This window comes from Mauremys reevesii, linkage group 26, assembly GCF_016161935.1.
Source record: "Mauremys reevesii isolate NIE-2019 linkage group 26, ASM1616193v1, whole genome shotgun sequence".
Classification (NCBI taxonomy): domain Eukaryota; kingdom Metazoa; phylum Chordata; order Testudines; family Geoemydidae; genus Mauremys; species Mauremys reevesii.
In genome coordinates, this window is record NC_052648.1 from 9,496,336 (window position 1) to 9,517,989 (window position 21,654).

The 21,654-nt window shown below is 56.9% G+C and overlaps 1 protein-coding gene across 3 annotated transcripts in view; it reads right to left on the reverse strand.

The window, feature by feature from the left end:
* Positions 1–21,654, reverse strand: part of MYO1F (myosin IF) — a 53,942-nt gene that overhangs the window by 16,242 nt on the left and 16,046 nt on the right. For all 3 annotated transcript variants that reach the window (XM_039515892.1, XM_039515893.1, XM_039515895.1), the window contains exons 2-11: positions 20,298–20,435; positions 11,125–11,214; positions 10,128–10,222; positions 6,447–6,534; positions 5,749–5,838; positions 4,568–4,699; positions 3,996–4,130; positions 2,052–2,184; positions 1,328–1,524; positions 266–346 (exon numbers count right to left, since the gene is read on the reverse strand). In XM_039515892.1, coding sequence (XP_039371826.1) covers positions 266–346; positions 1,328–1,524; positions 2,052–2,184; positions 3,996–4,130; positions 4,568–4,699; positions 5,749–5,838; positions 6,447–6,534; positions 10,128–10,222; positions 11,125–11,214; positions 20,298–20,435 — 1,179 coding nt within the window. The remainder of the gene's footprint in view (positions 1–265; positions 347–1,327; positions 1,525–2,051; positions 2,185–3,995; positions 4,131–4,567; positions 4,700–5,748; positions 5,839–6,446; positions 6,535–10,127; positions 10,223–11,124; positions 11,215–20,297; positions 20,436–21,654) is intronic.

Genomic DNA, 21,654 nt, shown 5'->3' on the forward strand with positions numbered 1-21,654 from the left:
ATCAGTCCCCAAAACAGCGGACCCCCGAGGAGGAGCCCAGCATTTTGAGGGGTGCCAAGATGGAGCCGGGGGAAGGTGGAGGGAGAGGGAAAAGGCTTAGTGGGGAAAGAGTGACTCTGGAAGGGAGGTACCATTGGGTTCTGCATCGGGGAACCCCTCTTGGCAGTCTAGGGGAACCCCCCTTTCCCTCTCAGCTGTTCTGCCTGGCGTGACCGCGCCCTACGGGTGCGGGGAGCCGGCACCTGCGTTCAAGTGTAACAAGTACCTGGAATATTTCAAAGCCGTAGATATCCAGCACCCCGATACTGTACTCCTCATTGGGCTTCCGCATGGCCCTGTTAATGGACTGCAGGGGAAGAAACGGAGAGAACGTGAGCGAGCGGGAGAGAGGGAGAAGGGGGAGAGGCACAGGGAGAAGCTTCAGCACCAGGAGGGCTACTTCTCCGACATGTTGCACTGTGTCCTTCTGGGCTGACCCTGGCTCTGGCCCTGGGGGAAGGGAGAGGGACCCTGGCGAAAGCCAAACCCTGCCCCTTATTCACATCACACCAAAAACGGGAGCCAGTCACAACGGCTGCTTCGGCCCCAGGGACATTGGCCCCAGTGGAGAATGTCAAATCTAAGTCAGACCCGTCCCCTTCGTCACAGTTCAACACACCATTCGCAGCGGCTAATCCCAAGTGTGTTGGAGGGTGGATCTATCTATCTATCCACCCCCATAGACATCTATCTACCTATCCATCTATCTATCCATCCCCATCCCCATCCACCCCCTCTATCTGTCCATCCATCCATCCATCCCCAGACACCCCATCTATCTATCTATCTATCTATCTATCTATCTATCTATCTATCTATCTATCCCCATACACCCATCCATCTAGCTATCTCCTTGGTGTCTGAGGAGCCCTGCCCCATACTCAGACAGGGGTCTGACGACTTCAGTAGGGGAGGGGCCAGCAGCTGCTTCTTGATGAGGAGGAGGGGCAGCTGCTGCTTCAGAGACAGGTTGAAGCGGGAGAGGAAGGACCATCACATCCTCTGCCTTCCCCTCAAGTGCTGGGGCAGTTTGCGGGTGGGAGACTTTGGGGAACCCCGGCCATGGGTCTCTTCAGGCAGCAGCTGCTGGACCCAGGGCTGGTGAGATGGGAAGCCTGTAACCACCCCAGGGTAGATGGGACTCAATCTCCAAGGGGCGTCCCATCCTGGGGCTGATCTCCCCCAGGTTCCTAGCCAGGACTCGGGAACAGCCACAGAAGAGATTTCACACAGAGCCAGGGACCCACAGGCTCTGGTTAACCCGGGCAGCTTGGGGCACGACCCTCACCTCCACGAGGAAGTCAAAAACCCGCAAGTAGAGCCCCTTGGCCAGGGCATCGCGGGTGTAGGACGCCTGCTCCACATTCAGGGTCACGTTGATCGACTCCGACCGGCCGCCCCACTTGCTGTCCATCTTCCTGCTCGTGATCTTGTCATTGAGCCTGTCCTTATCAATCCCCAGCAGGAAGGCGGGGAAGGCCAGCACTGCACACAGGGAGTGAAAGTCAGGGTGTCTCTAGACACCCCACCAGCCCATACAACTCCCTCCCTCTGCCGTTAGTGAACAGGGGCTGTTGTTCCCCAGCTCAGCCATGCCCCCATGGACAAGGGGTGGCTGTGGTCTAGTGGTTAGAGCAGGGGTTCTGTGTGCCAGGACTCCTGGGTCCTATTCCTGGCTCTACCAATGTCTTGCTGAGTCACCACTAGCCAATTCACTTCCTCTCTCTGTGCCTCAATTGCCCCATCTCTAAAATGGGGACAGTGATGCTCAGCCATGTCTGTATTGTGCTTTGAGACCTGTCGCGTAAGGAATTTGCAAATAATTCCAAAGCATTGTTAAAAGCACCTCCGCTTGATCTCATTAACTAAACAGGCCAGCTTTAAATCCAGCCTGGATATCGTAAGCTGCTTATCTGCCCTGACACTGGGCGAAAATCTGCCCATTCAGCTGTCTCCTAGTCTTCTCTGCTGGCCCTTTCCCAGGGGGGATGGATTCAGGCGATGGTACTCACGGTCAGGGTTCTCCACCTGGGCATAGTTGCCCTGTTCTCGGAAGTTAATGTTGCCCAGGTGCAGGATTCCCGCCACGATCTGTAACACCAGCTGCTGGTCCTCGCGGGCGATGCCTATCACCTGCATGGCGTTCTAGGGGGCAGAGAAAGCATCCCATCAGCCTGCGTCCCTGGTATTATGGCTGTAAACTTCTTTTGGGAAGATTTGGAAAATAAAAGCACCAGCAAAAAGAAATCCACCGTGAACATTTCTGAAATGGACTATTTAGAAGAAAGCCACATCCGCTTCCAGGACATAGTGAACCCCGGACACGAACAACCCTGCTGTATCAATCTACCACCAAACAGACAGCACTACTGAAAAGCAGCCACCTCTGGGGTGGGAAGACAGCAACGAGGTGGCAGGTAGCACCCTGCGCAGTAATGGTTGGTTAACATTGGCAGAGGCCGCTCCTCTTCCAAAAAGTGCCAGGGGCTCATTCCTGCACACGCAGAGCAGACAGGACCAAGCACGTGTAGAAAACAGCCTGGGATCCAGGGTATCTGCCTCACACAGAAAACCTAGCTGGTGTTAAGATGGAGCTTGATACATTTATGAATGAGATGGGGTGGCCCACGTCAGCAGAGGACTGGACCAGTGACCCAGGAGGGCCCTTCTGATCTTGTATTTGTACACCTATGTGGCTCAGTCAACCTTGGAGGCCCTTGGCAGCTTTGCCCCTAAGGCAAGGGTGGGCAAACTATGGCCCGGGGGCCGCATCTGGCCCTTCAGACGTTTTAATCTGGCCCTCGAGCTCTCGCCGGGGAGCGGCGTTGGGGGCTTGCCCTACTCCACATGTGCTGTGGCTCCACACGGCTCCTGGAAGCAGAGGCATGTCCCCACTCTGGCTCCTATGTGTAGGGGCAGCCAGGGGACTCTGCACACTGTCCCCATCCCAAGCGCGGCCCCTGCAGTTCCCTTTGGTCAGGAACTGTGGCCAATAGGAGCTGCAGGGGCAGCACCTTCGGATGGGGCAGTGCACAGAGCCGTCTGGCTGTGCCTCCGCCTAGGAGCCGGAGAAGGGACATGCCACTGCTTCTGGGAGCTGCTTGAGGTAAGCGTTGCTCAGAACCCGTACCTCTGACCCCCTCCTGCGGCCCAACCCCCTGCCCCAGCCCTGATCCCCCTCCTGCCCTCCAAACCCCTTGGTCCCAGCCCGGAGCACCCTCCTGCACCCCGAACCCCTCATCCCCAACCCCACCCCCAGCCAGAACCTGCACCCCTTCTGACACCCCACCCCCCGGCCCCAGCCCGGAGCCCCCTCCCGCACCCTGAACTCCTCATTTCTGGCCCCACCCCAGAGCCCGAACCCCCAGCCAGAGCCCTCACCCCCTCGCACACTCCGACCCCCCAGTTTCGTAAGCATTCCTGGCCTGCCATACAATTTCCATACCAAGATGTGGCCCTCGGGCCAAAAAGTTTGCCCACCCCTGCGGCTTTCGGTTGCTATGGGAATGCTGGGAAAATAATACGAGCTGGCGGCACCACTGGTTCAGAGACTGGGGAGCTGGCCAGATCCCCACCCATCTCTGAGAGGGCGCGCGGGGCGCCCAGCCTGTCTGCGGGCTCTCGGCACACGCCCAGCCCCGGGCGGGAGGGCCAGCCCCCCTAGCCTGTCCTGTAGAGGAGCCGTTATCTGGCGTGTGGCTGCAGGCAGGTTGCCACGGTTCCCACCTGGATGTCCAGCCCTTTCTTTCAGCCCCAGCCAGTCCCTCCGGGATACGGGGCCGGAGGGCCTCAGGAGCGGCAGAAGATGGGGCTCACAGAGCTGCCTTCTTGGAGCTCAGTCCCGTTTTCATCCACAAGCTGGGGCCAGGTCAGAGCAGCCCAAATCGTACAGCTCGGGTCAGAGCCACGTTCTAACATGCCCCACTGTGGGCACCCCCCGCCCCCGGGCCACTCACCATGGTCTCGTGGAAGTCGCTTCGGTCATCGGTGCCGTCCACCTTGTAGGTTTCGGACTGGTTCAGGTAGTAGTAATAATCGGGGGTCATGATCCCCAGGTTCTGCTGCTGCTCCTGAGAGGCCCCTTCAATGAGCTGCCGGGAACGGGGAAGAATGCAGGGCTGGGGTCAGCTCCTGGAAACGAACCGGCCCCTCGGGGTTCTGCAGCCTGGGGCTGTCTGTCCCCCCTTGGAGTGCCGTCTCCTGCTCGGCCAGAAACCCAGGCCGACCAGCCGCTCTAGGGCGCAATTCTGCGCCAGACGCGCCAGCGTAAAAGCATAGGCGCGCTCCTTTCCCGGCACGGACGCCAATACACAGGCGTGTCCATTTGCACACGCATGACGACGGCCACATGAACGCATGTGCACGTTCACATCCTCGCCCCCCCCCGCCCATTCTTAGTCAGTCATGCACACCCATGCTGATACGCACATTCACACTCCGCCGTGTTCACACTCCTGTTCACACACACCCCCACTTGACCCCCCGTGGGCCCCGCGCAGCACCAGATCCCCCGGGTTTGTCAGGGTACCTGGTAGTAGATGTGGAAGTTCCTCTCGTTCTCATTCTGGTTCACCACCCTGGATTTCTCCAGCAGGAAGTTGGAGATCTTCCCTCCATCCGGCTCACCGCCCCGGCTGAACTGGATTTCAAAGTATTTCCCCTGCCGAGCGAAGACATTTCAGCCATGAGGCTGCAGGGCTGCGGTTCTCTGGGAATCAGCAGAGGCTGGGCTGTCTCATTTCAGGGACCCCCCCCCCGTTTATGGGAGTCTCTCCCATCTCTCTTCCCCGCACCTGCTGTCTCCTGTCCCTGGCAGCTTTCTGGGGCAGGGTCTGTCTTTAATTACATGTATGTACAGCACCATTACGCCAAGCTTTTCACTCCTGATCGTGGCTTCTAGGTGCTACCGTAAAACAAATAACAGCAACATACAGGATGCGGGGGAAGGTCTTTCTTTTTGGGTCCTCTCATCTCTGACTCTCTTCCTGTCCCCTGAAGCGTTATCTTTCCTTCCCCTCATCTGGGGCCCAGCCCTGAGAGGTGCTGACCCTCCGCAACGGCAATGCCTAGTTAGGTCCTTCCTACAAACACTGCCCTGATCCCGTTCCAGGCTGAACCGCCCACGCCCTTCCCCTCCCCAGAGCCAGCCTGCCAACCGGCAGTGACCCGAGCAAGAGCCCGTGCTGCTGGAATGGGGGAACGGAGCCGTGCTGGTGGGAGTATGGGGCTCTGACGGTGAGTCCCAGTGGTGGACAGGGATATAGGCCAGTCTGTGGGATTCCGAGATGGCACATGCAGCCTGGAGAAGGGCCCCGAGAAGCCACTTGCTTTGCTTGTGCTCCAGGCCAGCTCTGTCCCTGTCAGACTTGCAAACTCCCCAGGGGATGGGAGGGCTGCAGGAATGAGCCAGACACCAGTTTCAGAGTAGCAGCCGTGTTCGTCTGTATCCGCAAAAAGAACAGGCGTCCTTGTGGCACCTGAGAGACTAACACATGTATTGGAGCATAAGCTTTCGTGGGCTACATCTGATGAAGTGGGTTCTAGCCCACGAAAGCTTATGCTCAAATAAATCTGTTAGTCTCTCAGGTGCCACAAGGATTCCTGTTCTTTTTGCGGATACCAGTGGCTCCCATGGGACCATCACATCTCCCATTCTGCACACGCCTCCCTGGGACCGACCGGCAGTGAAATCTGGCCCCGGAGACTTACAAATCGGCTGGAGTTGTTGTTCCGGACGGTTTTGGCGTTCCCGAAGGCTTCCAGCAGAGGGTTGGACTGCAGGATGATGTCTTTCACGTGCTGAGGATTAGAGCAAAGACGATCGGGGTGGGTCCGTTGGCTCACGGGGGACTAGTTGCAGCTTGGTGAGGTGCAATGGCAAAGGGCTGCCAGAAAGCTGGCAATGTGGCACTGCACGGGTTAGGGGCGGGGGACTATTGCCAGCTCTTGGCTTGGAGCAGGTTTGGTAGGATGGAAGGACATTGCTCCATGTCAGGCTGGCACAGGGCGGGCACTGCCAGCTCTTTCTTGGTGTGTGTGTGGGCACTGCCGGATCTCGGCTGGGACTGGTTGGTTTGGAAGCGCCAAGTCCTGGATTACAGCAGGGCAGGCATTGCCAGCTCTGAGCATGCAGGGCGGGGTTACAAGAGGAAGCCGTGGTCTGGTGCCTGGTATGTCATCACCTTTCCCGGGCTAACCGGATCTCAGCCGGCGGGGATTGCTGAGGAGCTGCAGGAGATAGGGAAGGAGGAGCTGCCTCTGGCAGAGAGAAAAACGCTTCAAACCTAGGAAAGTGGGTGGGAGGGAAGGAAGGGCTGGAGCGAGGTGGGCGAAATGGAGAACAAGAGTGATGAAAAGATGAGTAGAGAGAAGCTCAGAGCCAGCCCGGGCCGCAGAGGGAGCCGTACCTGCACTTTCTCGCCGCCTCCGGACACTTTGGAAATGTAGCCCATAATGTATTTGGCGGCCACCGTTTTTCCAGCCCCGCTTTCCCCACTGCAGAAACATTCAAACAAAACGGGGGGAAGTGAAATAACCTGCCCAGTGTCTACATTTCCAGAGCGAATCACTGCCCTGCTGGAGCTTTCACTGACCCCGTAGCCTACTGTGGGTCTCAGAGGCAGATTACGCTCGTGTGAGGCTCTGCACTAGAGCAAGGGGGGACCCTCCCTACCCCTTCCACCTGCAGTGCCCCCCCCGCCCGCCGGTGCTCCTGTCAGGGAGTGGGGTCAGGGCACGGGGGCTTCCCCTTCTCCCCGGCAGGAGCATCGGGCGGGCGGAGCAGGGCAAGCCCCTGCGCCCCGACCCTGCTTCCTGGCAGGAACGCCGCAGAGCGGGCCCATGTGCAGGGGTGTCCATTTTTCCAGGCCCCCCCCAGTTGGATGGGGCCTCTGGGCACAGGTCTCATTGGCCCAGTGGCTAATCCGCCACGGTACCTCCTTGCCCAAAGACAGAATATTCCTTCCTCCCCTAGAATGGGGGGCAGACAGTGACTCAACTGCCCTCTTTGGGCCTGTTTTCCTGTCCATCCTTTGTCTATTTAGGTAAACGCTATGGGACAGGGACCAGCTCTGGCTCTTTCTGTGCAGGGCCCAGCACAATAGGGGGCCAGATCTTCCTTGGGGCCTGCTGCCCCAGTGCAATGCGAATGGTGCATAGTTTTATAACTCGGAGCCCCTTCTGTATTCTCTCCGTGGCTGCGGAAGGGGAGCTGCTGCTGGGTACAGGAAGTTGGTCCAGTTCTGAGTTGACTAGTTCTTCCTGGTCCCTGGGCCTGGTACTGCAGTGAAAGGGAAGCGGACGTGTGTTGCGATATGGACTCATGGCTGCACATCCCTGCGGAAGGTGGGTGACGAGATTCCAAGTGCCGCACACTCTGGCTCCTGGCGGAGGCAGATGCCTGAAATTGTTATTCGGTTCGGTGCCTTGTGCCTAGAAGGGAAGTCTCTGGACTTGCCCCACATCCGGGCAGCTTCTTCGCAATATTCAAACAGACAAACCACTTGCGTAAAGTTCATTTCCTGTGCTGAGCTGCCGTCCTCTGCGTCCCGGCCGGGCGAATTTGCTTTTAGCAATGAGCGCGCCACTCAGATCCAGTAAACCTGGGCTCTGTTCCCGGCTCTGCTGCAGACCCGTGGGATGACCTTGGGCAAGTCACGGCCCTTCGTTGTGCCTCAGTTTCCCCTCCCAACCTTTGGCTGACTTGTCTGCTTAGACTGAAAGCCTTTGGGGGCAGGAACTGTCTTTTATTAGATGTACGTACAGCTCCTAGCGCAATGCAGGCAAGCCATGATCTTTCTGAATAATGAAGCATGAAAAGTGGCAGTGCGGTGGGTCCATGTGAGAGAGGAAATACATTAGGGCTTGTCTACATGGGCAAGTTTAGCCAGTTATACCACTATATAGTATAGTTAAAACTGAGATAGCTGTACCAGCGTCCAGACACACAGGTATAACTATAGCAGTTTAAATCCCCACCTTAGCTCAGAGGTCGGCAAACTACGGCCTGTGGGCCACATCCAGCCCACGGGACTGTCCTGCCCAGCCCTTGAGCTCCTGGCCGGGGAGTCTAGCCAGCCCCCAGTCCTTCCCCTGCTGTCCTCCCTCCCCTGAAGCCTCACCTCTCCGTGCTGCTAGCGCTCTGGGTGGTGGGGCTGTGAGCTTCTGCCGGGCAGCGCGGCGGCACGGCTGCCAGTTCTGCTGCTCTGAGCGGCATGATGGGGGGGGGGTTGGATAAGGGGCAGAGGGTTCCAGGGGGCAGTCAGGGGACAGGGAGCAGGAGGCGGTTAGATGGGGTGGAGGTTCAGGGGTGTGGATCAGGGGATGGGGAATGGGAGGGTTGGATGGGGGTGGCGTCCCAGGGGGCGGTTAGGGGCGGGGGTGCAGATTGGGGTCAGGGCAGTCAGGGGACAGGGAGCAGGGGGGGTTGGATAGGGGAGGGGGTCCCAGGGGAGTGGTTAGGTGATGGAGAAAAGGAGGGGTTGGATGGGGGTAGGGTCCTGGGAGGGCATTTAGAGGTGGGAGGTCTGGGGAGAGGTAGTTAGGGGATGGGGAACAGGAGGGGTTGGATAGGGGTAGGGTCCTGGGGGCAGTTAGGGGTAGGGGTCCGGGAGGGGCGGTTATGGGACAAGGTGCAGGGAGGGTTGGATAGGGGTGGGGTCCCGGGGTGGTTAGGGGCAGGGGTGTGGATAGGGGTCAGGGCAGTCAGGGGACAGGGAACAGGAGGGGTTGAGGTCCCAGGGGTGGTTAGGAGACGGGAACAGGAGGGGTTGGATGGGGGCACTTAGGGGTGGGGATCCAGGAGGGGCGGTTAGGGAACGGAGAACAGGAGGGGTTGGATAGGGAGTGGGGTCCCGGGCGGTTAGGGGCGGGGGTGTGGATAGGGGTCAGGGCAGTCAGGGGATGGGGAACAGGGGAGGTTGGATAGGGGGTGGGGTCCTGGGGGCGGTTAGGGGATGGGGAACAGGAGGGGTTGGATAGGGGTGGGGTCCCGGGGGCAGTTAGGGGCGGGGGGTCCGGGAGGGGCGGTTAGGGGACAAGGCGCAGGGTGGGTTGGATGGGTCGGGGGTTCTGGGCAGTCAGGGGGCGGATAGGGGGCGGGGGCCAGGCTGTTTGGGGAGGCCCAGCCTTCCTGCCCGGCCCTCCATACAGTTCTGGAAGCCCGATGTGGCCCTCAGGCCAAAAGGTTTGCCCTGCCCCGCCTTAGCTTGTACTGCTCTGACTTTCCCCTTAGGCTGGTGCGGAAGCTCGTTCTCCTTTAACGGGTACAGGCCTAGTGGGGATGGCTGGTGACGGCGGTGCCCGGACGGCTCACTACGCGGTGCGGGCCAGGGAAAGGGAGGACTGATTCTGAGTATGCCTGAGAGAGGGGGCTGGCGCCAGGCGGGCACTTGGTAGGTTTGTGGAACCCGCTCCTAGCCCAGCGTTTCCCTGGACGCCGGACCAACGCGCTCCCTGCTGGGAGTGCCGAGCCCAGGACGGCTGCAAGTTCCTTTGATAACAACCCCTCACATTTCGATGGGGCTTCCCCTCCCCGAGCACTTGGCAGATGACACACAGCCCTGGGGCTCGCCGCACCCCGCCACTGCTGGGCAGCTGCCTTTGCAAAGCAGCCTACCTGCGGCTTACCGGCGCATGGCGACGGAGGAGAGGAAGTGAAGAAGGCTGGATCCAGTCAAAACCGGAAGAGGAACGTAGGGAGGTGGGACTGGAATTCAGCCAACACACCAGCCTGGTCATATGAAAAGTGTCGTGGAATCTCTAATGACCCCAAGGGGGCAGGATGCCAGCCCCACTCTTCTGGTTTACTTCTCCCAAAACGGCACCACTCCCCGCAGCGCTGCAATGGGGCATGGGCTCAGTGCTGGCTCTGAGCCCGCCACGGACTGAATCCTGCTTTGAGCAGGGGGTTGGACTAGATACCTCCTGAGGTCCCTTCCAACCCTGAGATTCTATGAATCGCCAACGTCCTCCCTGTGGGGCACATATGGGGGCCTTGGGAAACAGACCCGACCCTGCTCAGCAGCTGGGATCAACCCCCACTTCCTCCACCCAAGTCTCTCTTATTTGGGAGTCGGCGTCCTTGCTACCTGATAATGACGCACTGGTTCTCTGCGTCGATCAGCATGTTCCGGTACATGTTGTCGGTCAGAGCGTAGATGTGGGGCGGATTTTCATACTGAGCCTAGAGGCCAACAAACGGACGACGAGAATAATGGTTACTAACGGCAACGCAGCGTCTAACGCATAAACCAGAACCCTCTCGGGGAGCAGCGCTGTCCCTGGGAGGACAACAGACAAACATCCTCCCTTCTCCAGGTAGGCACTCAAACAACCTTAACTCTGCCCTATAGCAAAGCCACGTGGTAACTATACAAGTATGACCAGTGGTTCTCAACCTATTTACCATTGTGGGCGGCGTATGCAGCACTCTGTGTTACGCGGGCTGCATCCGTACAATACATACGCGACCTTTACGGCCCTGAGGATGTCACATGGGCCGCCGCTGTTTGCAGATTGGGCCGCAAGCAGCCCGTGGGCCGCAGGTTGAGAACCACTAAGTATGACAGTTGCATGGTAACGTTTGTGACTCCAGATTAGATTAAACTGATTTTTAAAGACACATTTGATTTTTTTCATATTTTTCCCCCTTCAGGGCAGAATTAAGGTTTCTTGTTAGTGTAACCTTAACTCTGAAGTTCCTGGGCTTATAAAATTGTTTTTTGGAATAACGGCAGCTGCTCAGTAATATCTTTTTACCCTAAGTTGCTGATATGTACTTTCAACCTTAACACAGGTTGTGTTTGGAAATATATACTGCAGTAACCAACCCCGACAGGTCCCAGAGCTGGAGAGGACACAGACAACCAGGGAGCTGCTCATGGTCATCCAGCAGATCATCGAGTGAGCTGGGACCAGAACCAGGCTGCCTGACTCCCAGTCCTGGGGCCCGTTTATACAATCAGTTAGAAACGTGTCTGCGCCTTGCAGGTCATCCAAAGGCACAAGACAGAGTAGCCCGAACAAGGAGTTATGTCAGACAGCCCCGCCCCAGTTCTACCCCGCAAGACCAGCCGGCCTCCTCACCGCTCCTTGGTACAGCTCAACCTCCCGGTCCGTGAAGTAAGGCATCTGCTTGAAGGGATTGACTGAGATGAGCACCGAGCCAATGTAGGTCTGAGCTGTTTGTTAAGGGTCCGCCAGCTTCCCTCGTGTTCCTCCTTTTCCCACCCAGCCCCACGCCCCGGACATGCCACGGTACCCAAAGCCAACAAGATCCAAAAGGACCACGGTAGATTCGGGTGCATGGTGAGGATTTTGATACAAGAGATGGGTCCAGACCCCCTACGCCCCCAACTCTGGAACCTGGGGGGGATTTGGGATCTGGAACAGAACTTGGCAGAGGTGCGGGAACTAGGGGTGCTGCCGCGCCCCCTGGCTTGAAGTGGTTTCCATCACATCCAGGATTTACAGTTTGGTTCAATGGCTCCCCCCACTACATACATGGTTCCTCCACCCCTGGAACTTGGCAGCTTATTGGGTGGCTCACTGCAGACAGCTCCCCATGGCGCAGTTAAGGCCCAAGGAGAGTGATGGCAGATGGACCGTTCTGGGCTTCTCTGGCTCCTTCTAACCCTGGGGCCATGGACCGGTCACACCGATTGCCATCCCGGGGGAAGGGGCCACGATGCGGCACCTTGATCAGCAGGAGAATTAAGGGGCAGCAGCAAGCAGGGGTGCTGGAACAATTTGTATACGGGGGGTGCTGATGAGGGGAATCACGGAGGAGGTGTTTGTTATTCCTACTTCAAGCCAGGGGATGCGGCAGCCCCCCTAGTTCCAGCAGCATTGGCAGCAAGTAAAACACATGATGTGCCTCCCCTCCTCATGGTGAGGGAAGAGCCAGGCTGCAGAGAGCTAATGGCACAACCCTCTCCCGCCTGGCAGCTTCCTGACATGGGGCTGCGGGAAGGAGGCACTGGAATTCCACCGGGGGGATGTTGGAGGAGTTTGTTCTTTGGGACCAGTTCAAAAGGCAGAAGGAAAATCTGATCCAGTGACACCCAAGGGCCAAATTTCAGGGGTTCAGCTCCCATTTAGGCACCTGGAGAAGGGCCTGGATTTTCAGCTGTCACGCTGAGCTCTTTCGGAAATCTGGCCACTGACGTCAGGTGCCTAAGGGGGAGCTGCGCGCTTTTGAAAATCGGGCCCAAGTTGTGGGTGCCAATGCGGCGCACTAGTGGCCAGGAGGTTTCCCGAAGCCCGTTCTCACCCAGCAGCACCTGGTGGGTGGTCTCCCTTCAAAGCCTTGTCCTGCAGAACAAGGCAGAAAGCCTTGTTGCAATCCTGAAATGGGCTGCGCTCACATGACATCACCCCGCGGTGAGGCTGTGTTGCCACCACATGAATGCAGAATGCCAGCTGAGATAGTCCTGTATTGGAAAACGGACACTGCACTAGATGGACCAGTGGTCATGTCCTATGCAGCAGGAGGTTGGGCACTGGACGAAGATGGGCCAGTGGAAGGTGGCTCTTCTCTTCTAAAGACCTCTCCTAATGATGCATTTGCAGAGTTTTCACTTCCTACCCAAGCTCAACAGGAGCTTTCTGCAGCCTCGGACTGGATGAGAGCCCAGGACAGGCCCATGAAAACAGGGGCCGCCCTGCAAAATCAGGTCCAGGTGATGACCCTGTTTGTAGGCGCCCACCACCTCTGAGTTGTGGCCTCCCCGGAGAGTATGTAGCAGGCGAAACAAGCGGTGAAAATCGCAGCCTGTTTTGGAAGGGCGTTCCCCAGCACGGCTCTGATGTGGTGAAACAGCTGTGCCACATGAAGGGAGCAGGAGGCCCGGTTCTGCACAAGGAGCAGAGCCTCGTCATTCCAGCCTGGAGGTTTACGGGCCACACCGCTCTTGCCAGTAGCATCCTCCAGCGTCCCCAGTCACTGTGGCTTGGCCAGGGTCCTCAGGGGAGGGTCCGTGTGGAGCACAATCGGGACGGAGCACTCTGCTGCTCATCACAGGTTACCACTATTTCCGGCCACCTCGGCGATGCTCCCCCGAGCCGCCTTCTGCAGCCTGCCTGGTCGCCCGAGTTCCTTCCTTCCTAGTGAGCCCCACGTACAGCCAGCCTGTCTGCACAAAAGGCCTATAAAAATCCTCGCATGTGCCAGAAGCAAACTCTGGGATCCCTGCAATGGAGAGAATTTTACGGGCTCGACCCTCAGCTGGTGTAACTCGCCAGGGCCCCGCTGAAGTCGGTCGAGCTACACGGATTCATGCGGGCTGAAGATCTGAGTCCAACGAGTGAGATTTACAACACCCTGTGTGCACTTTGCCCAGTTGTTATGATCAACACTCAGCACTTCATAGGTCTCAAAGCCCTTTATAAAGGGGGTACAATTACCTTCCCTCTACAGGTGGGGAAACTGAGGCACAGAGCCATCTCACGGCTTGCTTAGTGAGCCAGGGGCGGGGTTGGGGAATAGACCCCTGGTGTCCTGACTCCTACAGCTGCACCTTCCGCCTGTCCCTCCTATAGATCTGCCCTGGGTGGACCAAAGATGGAGGCCCATGCCCAGGACACCCCAAAGACGGAGAGATATGAGGTGGTGAGCAGGAGGGTATTGCAGTGAGGGGCTATGGGGACAGCAGAGCAGGGGGGATCGTTACAATGGAGGGGTCCGGGAGAGGAGGGTGGGTGTTACGGTGGGAAGGTGTGTGGGTTCATACAGAGCTAGGAGAAGCCTCACTCCCTGCGGCAGACGTCGCAGCAGGACCTGTCCCTCTCATGCCCACGTGGTTCAAGAGGCCAGGGCTGGCTTGTCCCCCGGGAGACGGAGTGACCGCGGGGAATAGCAGGTCTCTTACGGAACGGGAACGGGGGAGGAACAGGAGGCGGAGGGGCTGGCGCTTCCTGTGGAATGCAGAAGTGCTCTGGACTGACTCATGGCTGAACACTGGGCCCTTACACAGCAGCAGAAAAAAAAAAAAAGGAAGGGGGAGGTTTCTGGGTTTTTTTTTCTTTTCTTTTCTAAAAAAAACCCAAACAAATGAGCCCACTCCAGCCCTTCCGGGCTGCTGTCACAGGCAGGAGAACCCGCCCTGAGCTGTCGCAGAGCACGGCCTTGTAAGGACACAGCCTTGCCTTGGGTGGAAACCGCAGCCCACTCGAGCGGAGCGCGCGCTGTCTCTGGTGCTCTGCTCTTCCCTGAGACCTGCCGTAGCTCACTGCTCCATCGCCCCTGCAGGGAACATCGTTCCCAGCCCGCTAGCCGGGGAATTCGGTGCTCAGCCAGGCCTCGAAAGAGTTCCCTGCTGCCAGCTGGCCGCCTCCTAGCGGGGCTGGGACGCGGGAGCAAAAGGAGCGCTCTGGATGGCCACTGGGACGGCGAAGGCCCTTGTCTGGGCACAGGGGGGCCAGGCTCAGTCTCATGCCTCTATGGGTCAGACCCTGTGATAAGCAAATATAAGGTCAGAGGGAGTTTATGTCTTCAGTCTGGTGAGCAAGGAAGCAGCCATGCAAAGAGTGACGCTGCAGGGTTGTGCTGACTGTCTCCTCCGATCACCATCGCAGCGAGCTCCTTAACGCCACCGCCCTGATATAGGCAGGATCAACACCCACGGCCAGGTGGCCGTCAGAGACTCAAGCAGGAGGAGGGGGCTCCACAGAAACCTTCTCCCTTCCCTGGTGCGGTGCCCCATGTGGACGAGTGCCAGGGACCTGCGGGAGACTGAGATCTCAATGCATGAGGCTAAGTTACAGAACTAGGACCCTGCAGACGAGCATCTGGCTGCGTACGGTCCTCAAAGACCTGCTGGGCTAGGGATGGAGGCGAGGCAGGTCAGCGTGAAGTGCAGTGGGGCATCAGGGCTGGGACAGCAGGGGGTCTTGGTCTTCCCAACATCCTCTGGCAAAGAGTTCCACAGGTTGACTGTGCATTGTGTGAATTGTCTAGGTCCCTTCATTGTGTGAGGGACCTCGACAAATTGGAGCATTGGGCCAAAAGAAACCTGATGAGGTTCAACAAGGACAAGTGCAGAGTCCTGCACTTAGGACAGAAGAATCCCATGCACTGTTACAGGCTGGGGACTGAGTGGCTAGGCAGTAGTTCTGCAGAAAAGTACCTGGGGGTTACAGTGGATGAGAAGCTGGATATGAGTGGACAGTGTGCCCTTGTTGCCAAGAAGGCTAGCGGCATTTTGGGCTGTATAAGTAGGGGCATTGCCAGCAGATCGTGGGACGTGATCATTCCCCTCTATTCGGCATTGGTGAGGCCTCATCTGGAGTACTGTGTCCAATTTTGGGCCCCACACTACAAGAAGGATGTGGAAAAATTGGAAAGAGTCCAGCGGAGGACAAAAAAAATTATTAGGGGGCTGGAGCACATGACTTATGAGGAGAGGCTGAGGGAACTGGGATTGTTTAGTCTGCAGAAGAGAAGAATGAGGTGGGATTTGATAGCTGCTTTCAACTCCTGAAGGGGGTTCCAAAGAGGATGGATCTAGACTGTTCTCAGTGGTTCCAGATGACAGAACAAAGAGCAATGGTCTCAAGTTGCAGTGGGGGAGATTTAGGTTGGACATTAGGAAAAACTTTTTCACTAGGCGGGTGGGGAAGCACTGGAATGGGTTCCCCTAGGAATGTGGTGGAATCTCCTTCCTTAGAGGTTTTTAAGGTCAGGCTTGACAAAGCCCTGGCTGGGATGATTTAGTTGGTGTTGGTCCTGCTTTGAGCAGGGGGTTGGACTAGATACCTCCTGAGGTCCCTTCCAACCCTGAGATTCTGTGATTCTATGAATAAGAACATACGAACGGCCACACTGGGTCAGACCAAAGGTCCATCTAGCCCAGTGTCCTGTCTTCCGACAGTGGCCAATGCCAGGTGCCCCAGAGGGAATGGACAGAACAGGGAATCATCAAGTGATCCATCCCCTGTCGCCCATTCCCAGCTTCTGGCAAACAGAGGCTCGGGACACCATCCCTGCCCAGCCTGGCTAATAGCCATTGATGGACCTATCCTCAATGAACTTGTCTAGTTCTTTTTTGAACCCTGTTGTAGTGTAGGAGGCGCCGAAGGCAGGGCTGGAGTGCCTGGGCCGAGCCGTGTGGCAGGCCAGGACTGGACAAGCAGGGGGTGCTAAAGGGCAGGGACTGAGACGCATCAGCACAGCTGCAATCAGCTTGCCCATAACCTTGCAAAATCCTCCACTCCATCTTCTCCTGTTTCACACCCCACCCCCTCAGCCCTGCTGAGCCAGCTGCCATCCTTACATGCCAGATGAAGAGGAACAGCTGCAGCTCCTTTCGGAGTCCATTGGCCTATTCCTTAAATCCAGGAAGTGCTTCCCCTCCCCGACCCAACATTGCCACAGAGCGCTCCCGGTCCACGAAAGGGTCGCGCCGGGGTCCGCTCCTTAAGCGTGCTCAGCTGGATCTGCTCTCTTTGCTGGCATCCAATGACAGGGACGTGTGCAATCAGCGAGACCCCCAGAGCAGCCGAGGCTGCTGGGTGCACCAGGGCAGACCCAGCATTCAGCAAAGGTCCCCGTTTTAGAAGTAGCCTTGGGCTGGAGCAGAGCAAAGCGTCGTGCTTTAGAACGGCCGATGCCAGAGACGCAGCTATGGGCCGTTGGAGAGGCCTTAGTCAGCCGCTGGGTCACAGTGCCATGGGGGAGCACAGCCACAGCGCCAAGGTGAGGGGCTGACAGGAAACACAGCTGTGTCAGCAGGCCGGGGGCTGGAACCGGGCCAGCGAGGGCTGCCTGCCTGTGCCGCGGAGCACATGGGTGAGGCTGGCCGAGCCCAGGGCAAGCGCCGTCTGCAAAGAAACTTTGGGCTGGGGGCTAATGGGCTTGGCCCTGGGATCTGGGAAGGATTCCAGAGCTGGCCCCAGAGCCTAAGTCCTTCAGCTGGGGGTGCAAGGTAGGAGGACACCACATGGAAAGAAATAATAACCCTGCTTCCCCCCTTTGAGCCCTCATGGGAAGTTCCGTCCCAGGACCTGCCTGGCAGCAGCTCGGGTGTGGTGCACAAAGGCCCAGGGGCCGGATTTGAGAGGGATTGTGCAGCTTAGCTCAGGGTGGGTAGCTGAGGTTGCTGCTTTTTTTTTTTTTGAGGAAAATATTAGCCATCCTGGGTTGCAGAGCTATTTGCGAGACAGCAGAAAGAAAAACAGCAGGGCTCACGCTTCCTGGGCTCCGTTCTTGGCTCTGGGAGAGGAGCGTGGCCTTGGTGGTGGCACAGAGAATAGCCAAGCACATAGACGGGGCAGATACTTTCTGAAACACTGAGCCTTGGGTGTGCTATGCCAGAGAACTGGGTTCTGTTCTCAGCTCGGTCAGAGGTTACCCGGTCTGTGAAATGAAGAGACTAGCACTTGCCTGTCTCACAGAGAGCGCTACGAAGCCTTGCTCAATTGTAAAGATTGCACAGAACCAGCAGCGGGCGAAAGAGACGAGACTGGGTCTCCTGGCTCCCAGCTCAGTGCACCTGCCCTGTAACAGAGACGAAGGAAGCAGAACAGTCTCCTGAATGTAGGGACCGACTGCAAAATTTGCCAGGTGGTGCAGGGAGGCAAGGAATAGCGCCCCAGTGCCCAGATCTAGTGGGGGTGCAGATCTTGCCACGTGAGCCAGTCCTCCGGAGATAAGGGGACGAGGAACTGAAATGAATCCTTCAGCAGCTGTCACTGCATCAGAGGCCCAACGTTTAGATTTTGTAAAGATAAAGCCTTCACCCCTAACTACAGCAAGGGCCCGATTCTCCATCATCCTGCCTCTTGTGCACTCATTGCGGTGGGAGTGCAAAACACAAACCCTTCCGCTCAGGGAACATTTCACACCCCTTTGCACAGTGGCACAAGTCACAGGGCAGCACAGAACCAGGCCCGCAGAGAGACACTGGCCTGACTCCAAACAGATATTAAATGGAAACGTTATTTCATGATCGGGGTTGTTTTACAACGTGTCCTGCTGCAGTGCTGGGAACCAAAACCCCGAAGTGCTGGCCGAGGGATGAGAGCCAGGAAGTGAAACTGACCGATGTGGTTTGTGTATCTGAGCAGACTGAAAGGCACGAAGTCGATCAGCAGCATAAACGATAGGTGAACAGGTTTCTGTGCAGGGCAGGGCAGTGGGCGCATGTTCCGTTATGCTCCATACTCCGCACTGGCTGTCCGTTCATATCGGGGAGCCTTGCCGGGTACCTCAATGGTGTAGGCCCCAGATGTTTCAGAGGATGCCTCTCTCCCGTGCCCTGTTGCAGCCGGTGCGCTCCTGCTGTCTGTCTGAAGGCTGGAGCTCATGGGAGCTGGCCGCTGGCTCCCATCAGGGATACATTCAACTCTTTTACAGTGATGCATCTTTGCGTGCAGGCTTTCCGCTTGGTGCAGGTTCTGGATTCTTCTGTCACTCAGTCTTGCGTTCTTTGTAGGCTCCAGTACTGCCCATGCCAAACTCAGGTGTTCCAGCCAGCTCCAAAACCGCAGAGGCGTAACTGAGGTGCCGGTGTGTTTTTCCATGACCATTGCCCTGGTGCTGCTGTGTAAATAGTCATCCTTTTATAACGCCCCCTCCGGCAGACTGGCTCCCAGCTCCAGTCAGCCTAGTTATCCCACACCCTGGTACCTTGTGTCAGCCAGCCAGCCCTCTGCACTGGGGAATTTACACAGACGCTGCACGGGGCTGGCCACAAATATAAGAGATTGTTCCGCATGCTCTCGCTAGGACTGGCTGGAACTGTTTTTTGATGGAAAATTGGGTTTTCAACCAAAGAATTGTTATGTGTGAAAAGTGTTCAGCTTCTGCAGAAAATTTAGATATTTCGTAAAAAAACAAACATTTCAATTAAAAACGTCTCGTGGGAAGGGTGCAGTTCAGTAGCGTATGTTCCCATGCTCCTCTATGGGCCAGGCTTTCTGCCCAGACTACATCTTCCATGATGCATCACAGCCAGAGACTCCTATTCACCACCTCCCTTCACCAACAGGGTAGAAAGTGGTGCACCATGGGAGCTATAGTCAGGTTCCTTGTATTCCTCTTATGGCCAGCCAGGCTTTTTGGCTGGATGACATCTCCTATGATGTACTGCTTTCTACCTTATTGGTGAGGGGAAGGAGACCCTGGCTGTGATGCATCATGGGAGATGTAGTCTGGCCCGAAAGCCCAACTGATCCAAAGAGGAGAATGGGAGCATAAGTAACCAGAACTATAACTCCCATGAGGCACTGCTGCCTCCATTTCAACTAGAATATTTTGTTTTTTGGCCAAAATATTTCACCAAAGAGTGACATTTTTTCAATGCACTGCCTGCCCCAGCCCCCATTTTCTGACCAGTTCTACTTTTCATACGTGGGTTTCCTTCCCCCATGTACGGGAGCCCCCCGGGGGAATAAGGACGGGGCAGGAGGGACAGTTGTTACTGTTCTGCTTGCCGGTGATCGTTCTCAGCACTGTATTTCCCACAAGCCGAGGGGCCCGTAGGAGAAAGCGGTGAGTTACGAATGGCCAGATCATCATGACATGGAGGCCATGGGTCCGACTCAGCCCGTCCTGCAGATCTGGGGGAAGTGAGCTTGCCAAGGGCACCTGGCCCGATTGCTAACCCTGAAGGCCAAAATATCCAAAGACCTCAGGGCTGGAATTTCAGAAGCGCTTCGCACCCAGCAACACCCACTGAGACACTCCCCGGCACATTTTCAATGAGCTCAGCACCCCGTGGGCAAAGCTCTTTTGAAAAGCCAGGCGCTTGTTTTGGTGCGTAAATGGGAGCTGACTTCCTCTGAAATTCTGGCCCTGATTTTGAGGGCCGGGAAATTCTGCCCCTAGTGGCCCAGAGGGACTGAGCACTGGTCCATTCAGCCTTTCAGAAACACCAGGTGTCATTGCTTCCCGAGCCTTCCTATGCGAAAAGCAGGAGCTTCCATACACGGATTGAGACCGGCAGCTGGTTTTGTGGCTGCGTCTGAGAGTGCCTGCATCCACTGCTGCGTATTGTTCAGAGACTCACGGGAGATATCCCTACGCCTCCGACGACCGGGGACTATTTTCCTCCTGTATCTCCAACCCGGAAGGACATTGCTGATGAAAGAGCCGGGGCTCACCCCCTTTACAGGGACACCGCTGGACTCGCCCATAAAGGGCAAACCTAGAATTGCCAGGCCAGACCCCAGAACTATTCCACTGCCTTACCGCCCCAGGGGGGGCCTGGTTTGGTTTCTATGAGATGTCTCACGCCCAGCACGGCCCCTGGAAAGGATACAAAGATGTAATCATCCAGGAAGCGCTTTTTAAGATTTTCCACAATAGCATCCTCGGAGATTTTGGAGAGAAGGACCATGTCATCCACGCCGCTCTGCTTGACATTGTGGCTTTGCCAGTGAAAGCGCTCCTTGCTGCCCTGTGGAGAGAGGGGAGAGAATTACGGCCTACAGCAGTGCAAAGGGGATGCTTTCGAGAAAGCAGCACGGTCCAATGGTTAGGACTTGGGTCTGCGAGCCAGGACCCGTGGGTGTGTCTGCTCTTTGCTCAGCCACTGACTCACCAGGTGACCTCTGTACCTCAGTTTCCCCATCCGTAACTTGTGAATAACAACGTTCGGGCCCCTTTATAAGGTGCTTTCAGATCCCAGGAGTTCCATAAGAGCCAAGTGTCACTATTATTTATGGCTCTAACTCATTTCGAAGCTATTAAAAGCGAAAGTCTCTGCTAGTAAAACAGAGCGCAGCTGCAGCAAAGTCAACGGAGCTGTACCAATTTGCAAGAGCAGAGAATTTGCCCCTAAATTGATATCAAGCACTGTTACCTCCCTCACACACACTCCTCCACTCCCGCCTGCCTGGGCTTGCAAAGATGGGCCTGACCTTTGGCACTAGCCTGTATTACGCAAGCAGCGCTGGTTGGACACATCGCTTTTGGGGCCTGCTGCGAAACACCATCAGAAAAGCTCAAAAGGCTCCTCTGGGGAAACGAATGAGGGTTGGGCAGGTGTAGGGGAGAAGGAAAAAGCAGAGGCCTGTTTCGGGTGCAGGCTTTGCCATGTTCTGCAGAATCTGAACTCCCGGGACGTCCCGGTGCCAGAGCCTCCTTCCCCTCCTGCGAATCACACGCTGGGGAGGCCCAGCCTCACAAAGCCGCCTCGTTTTGGCCCCCGTAGCCGTCCAAAGTCAGGAGGAAGCAACTGCAGTTGACGCTTTAGCTGGCGTTACCACCTCTGAGGTACAAAACACCAGGACAGGATTTGGTCCTGCCATGAGGGCAGGGGACTGGACTCGATGACCTCTCGAGGTCCCTTCCAGTCCTAGAATCTATGACATTGGGATGAGCCCGGACCCATCAGACTGGACAGCAGGCAGCGTGTACTGAGCGCCCTGACAGATTTCCTGGGACAATACCTCAAAAACTGGACAATCCTGGGAAACCCTGGCCAGGCGGCAACCTTGGCGTTAGCCCACTTCCACCCTGCTGGGCTGCAAGCCGGGAGGTGCTGCGTACAAACCTCACCCCACTACGCTATCAAACACTCGCAAACAAGAATGCTTCTCTGTGCAGCACCAGTGTCCTGTGCTCCCCCACATCCTATATCGGCCTGTCTCCACCAGTGGTCTCTTGACTCCAAC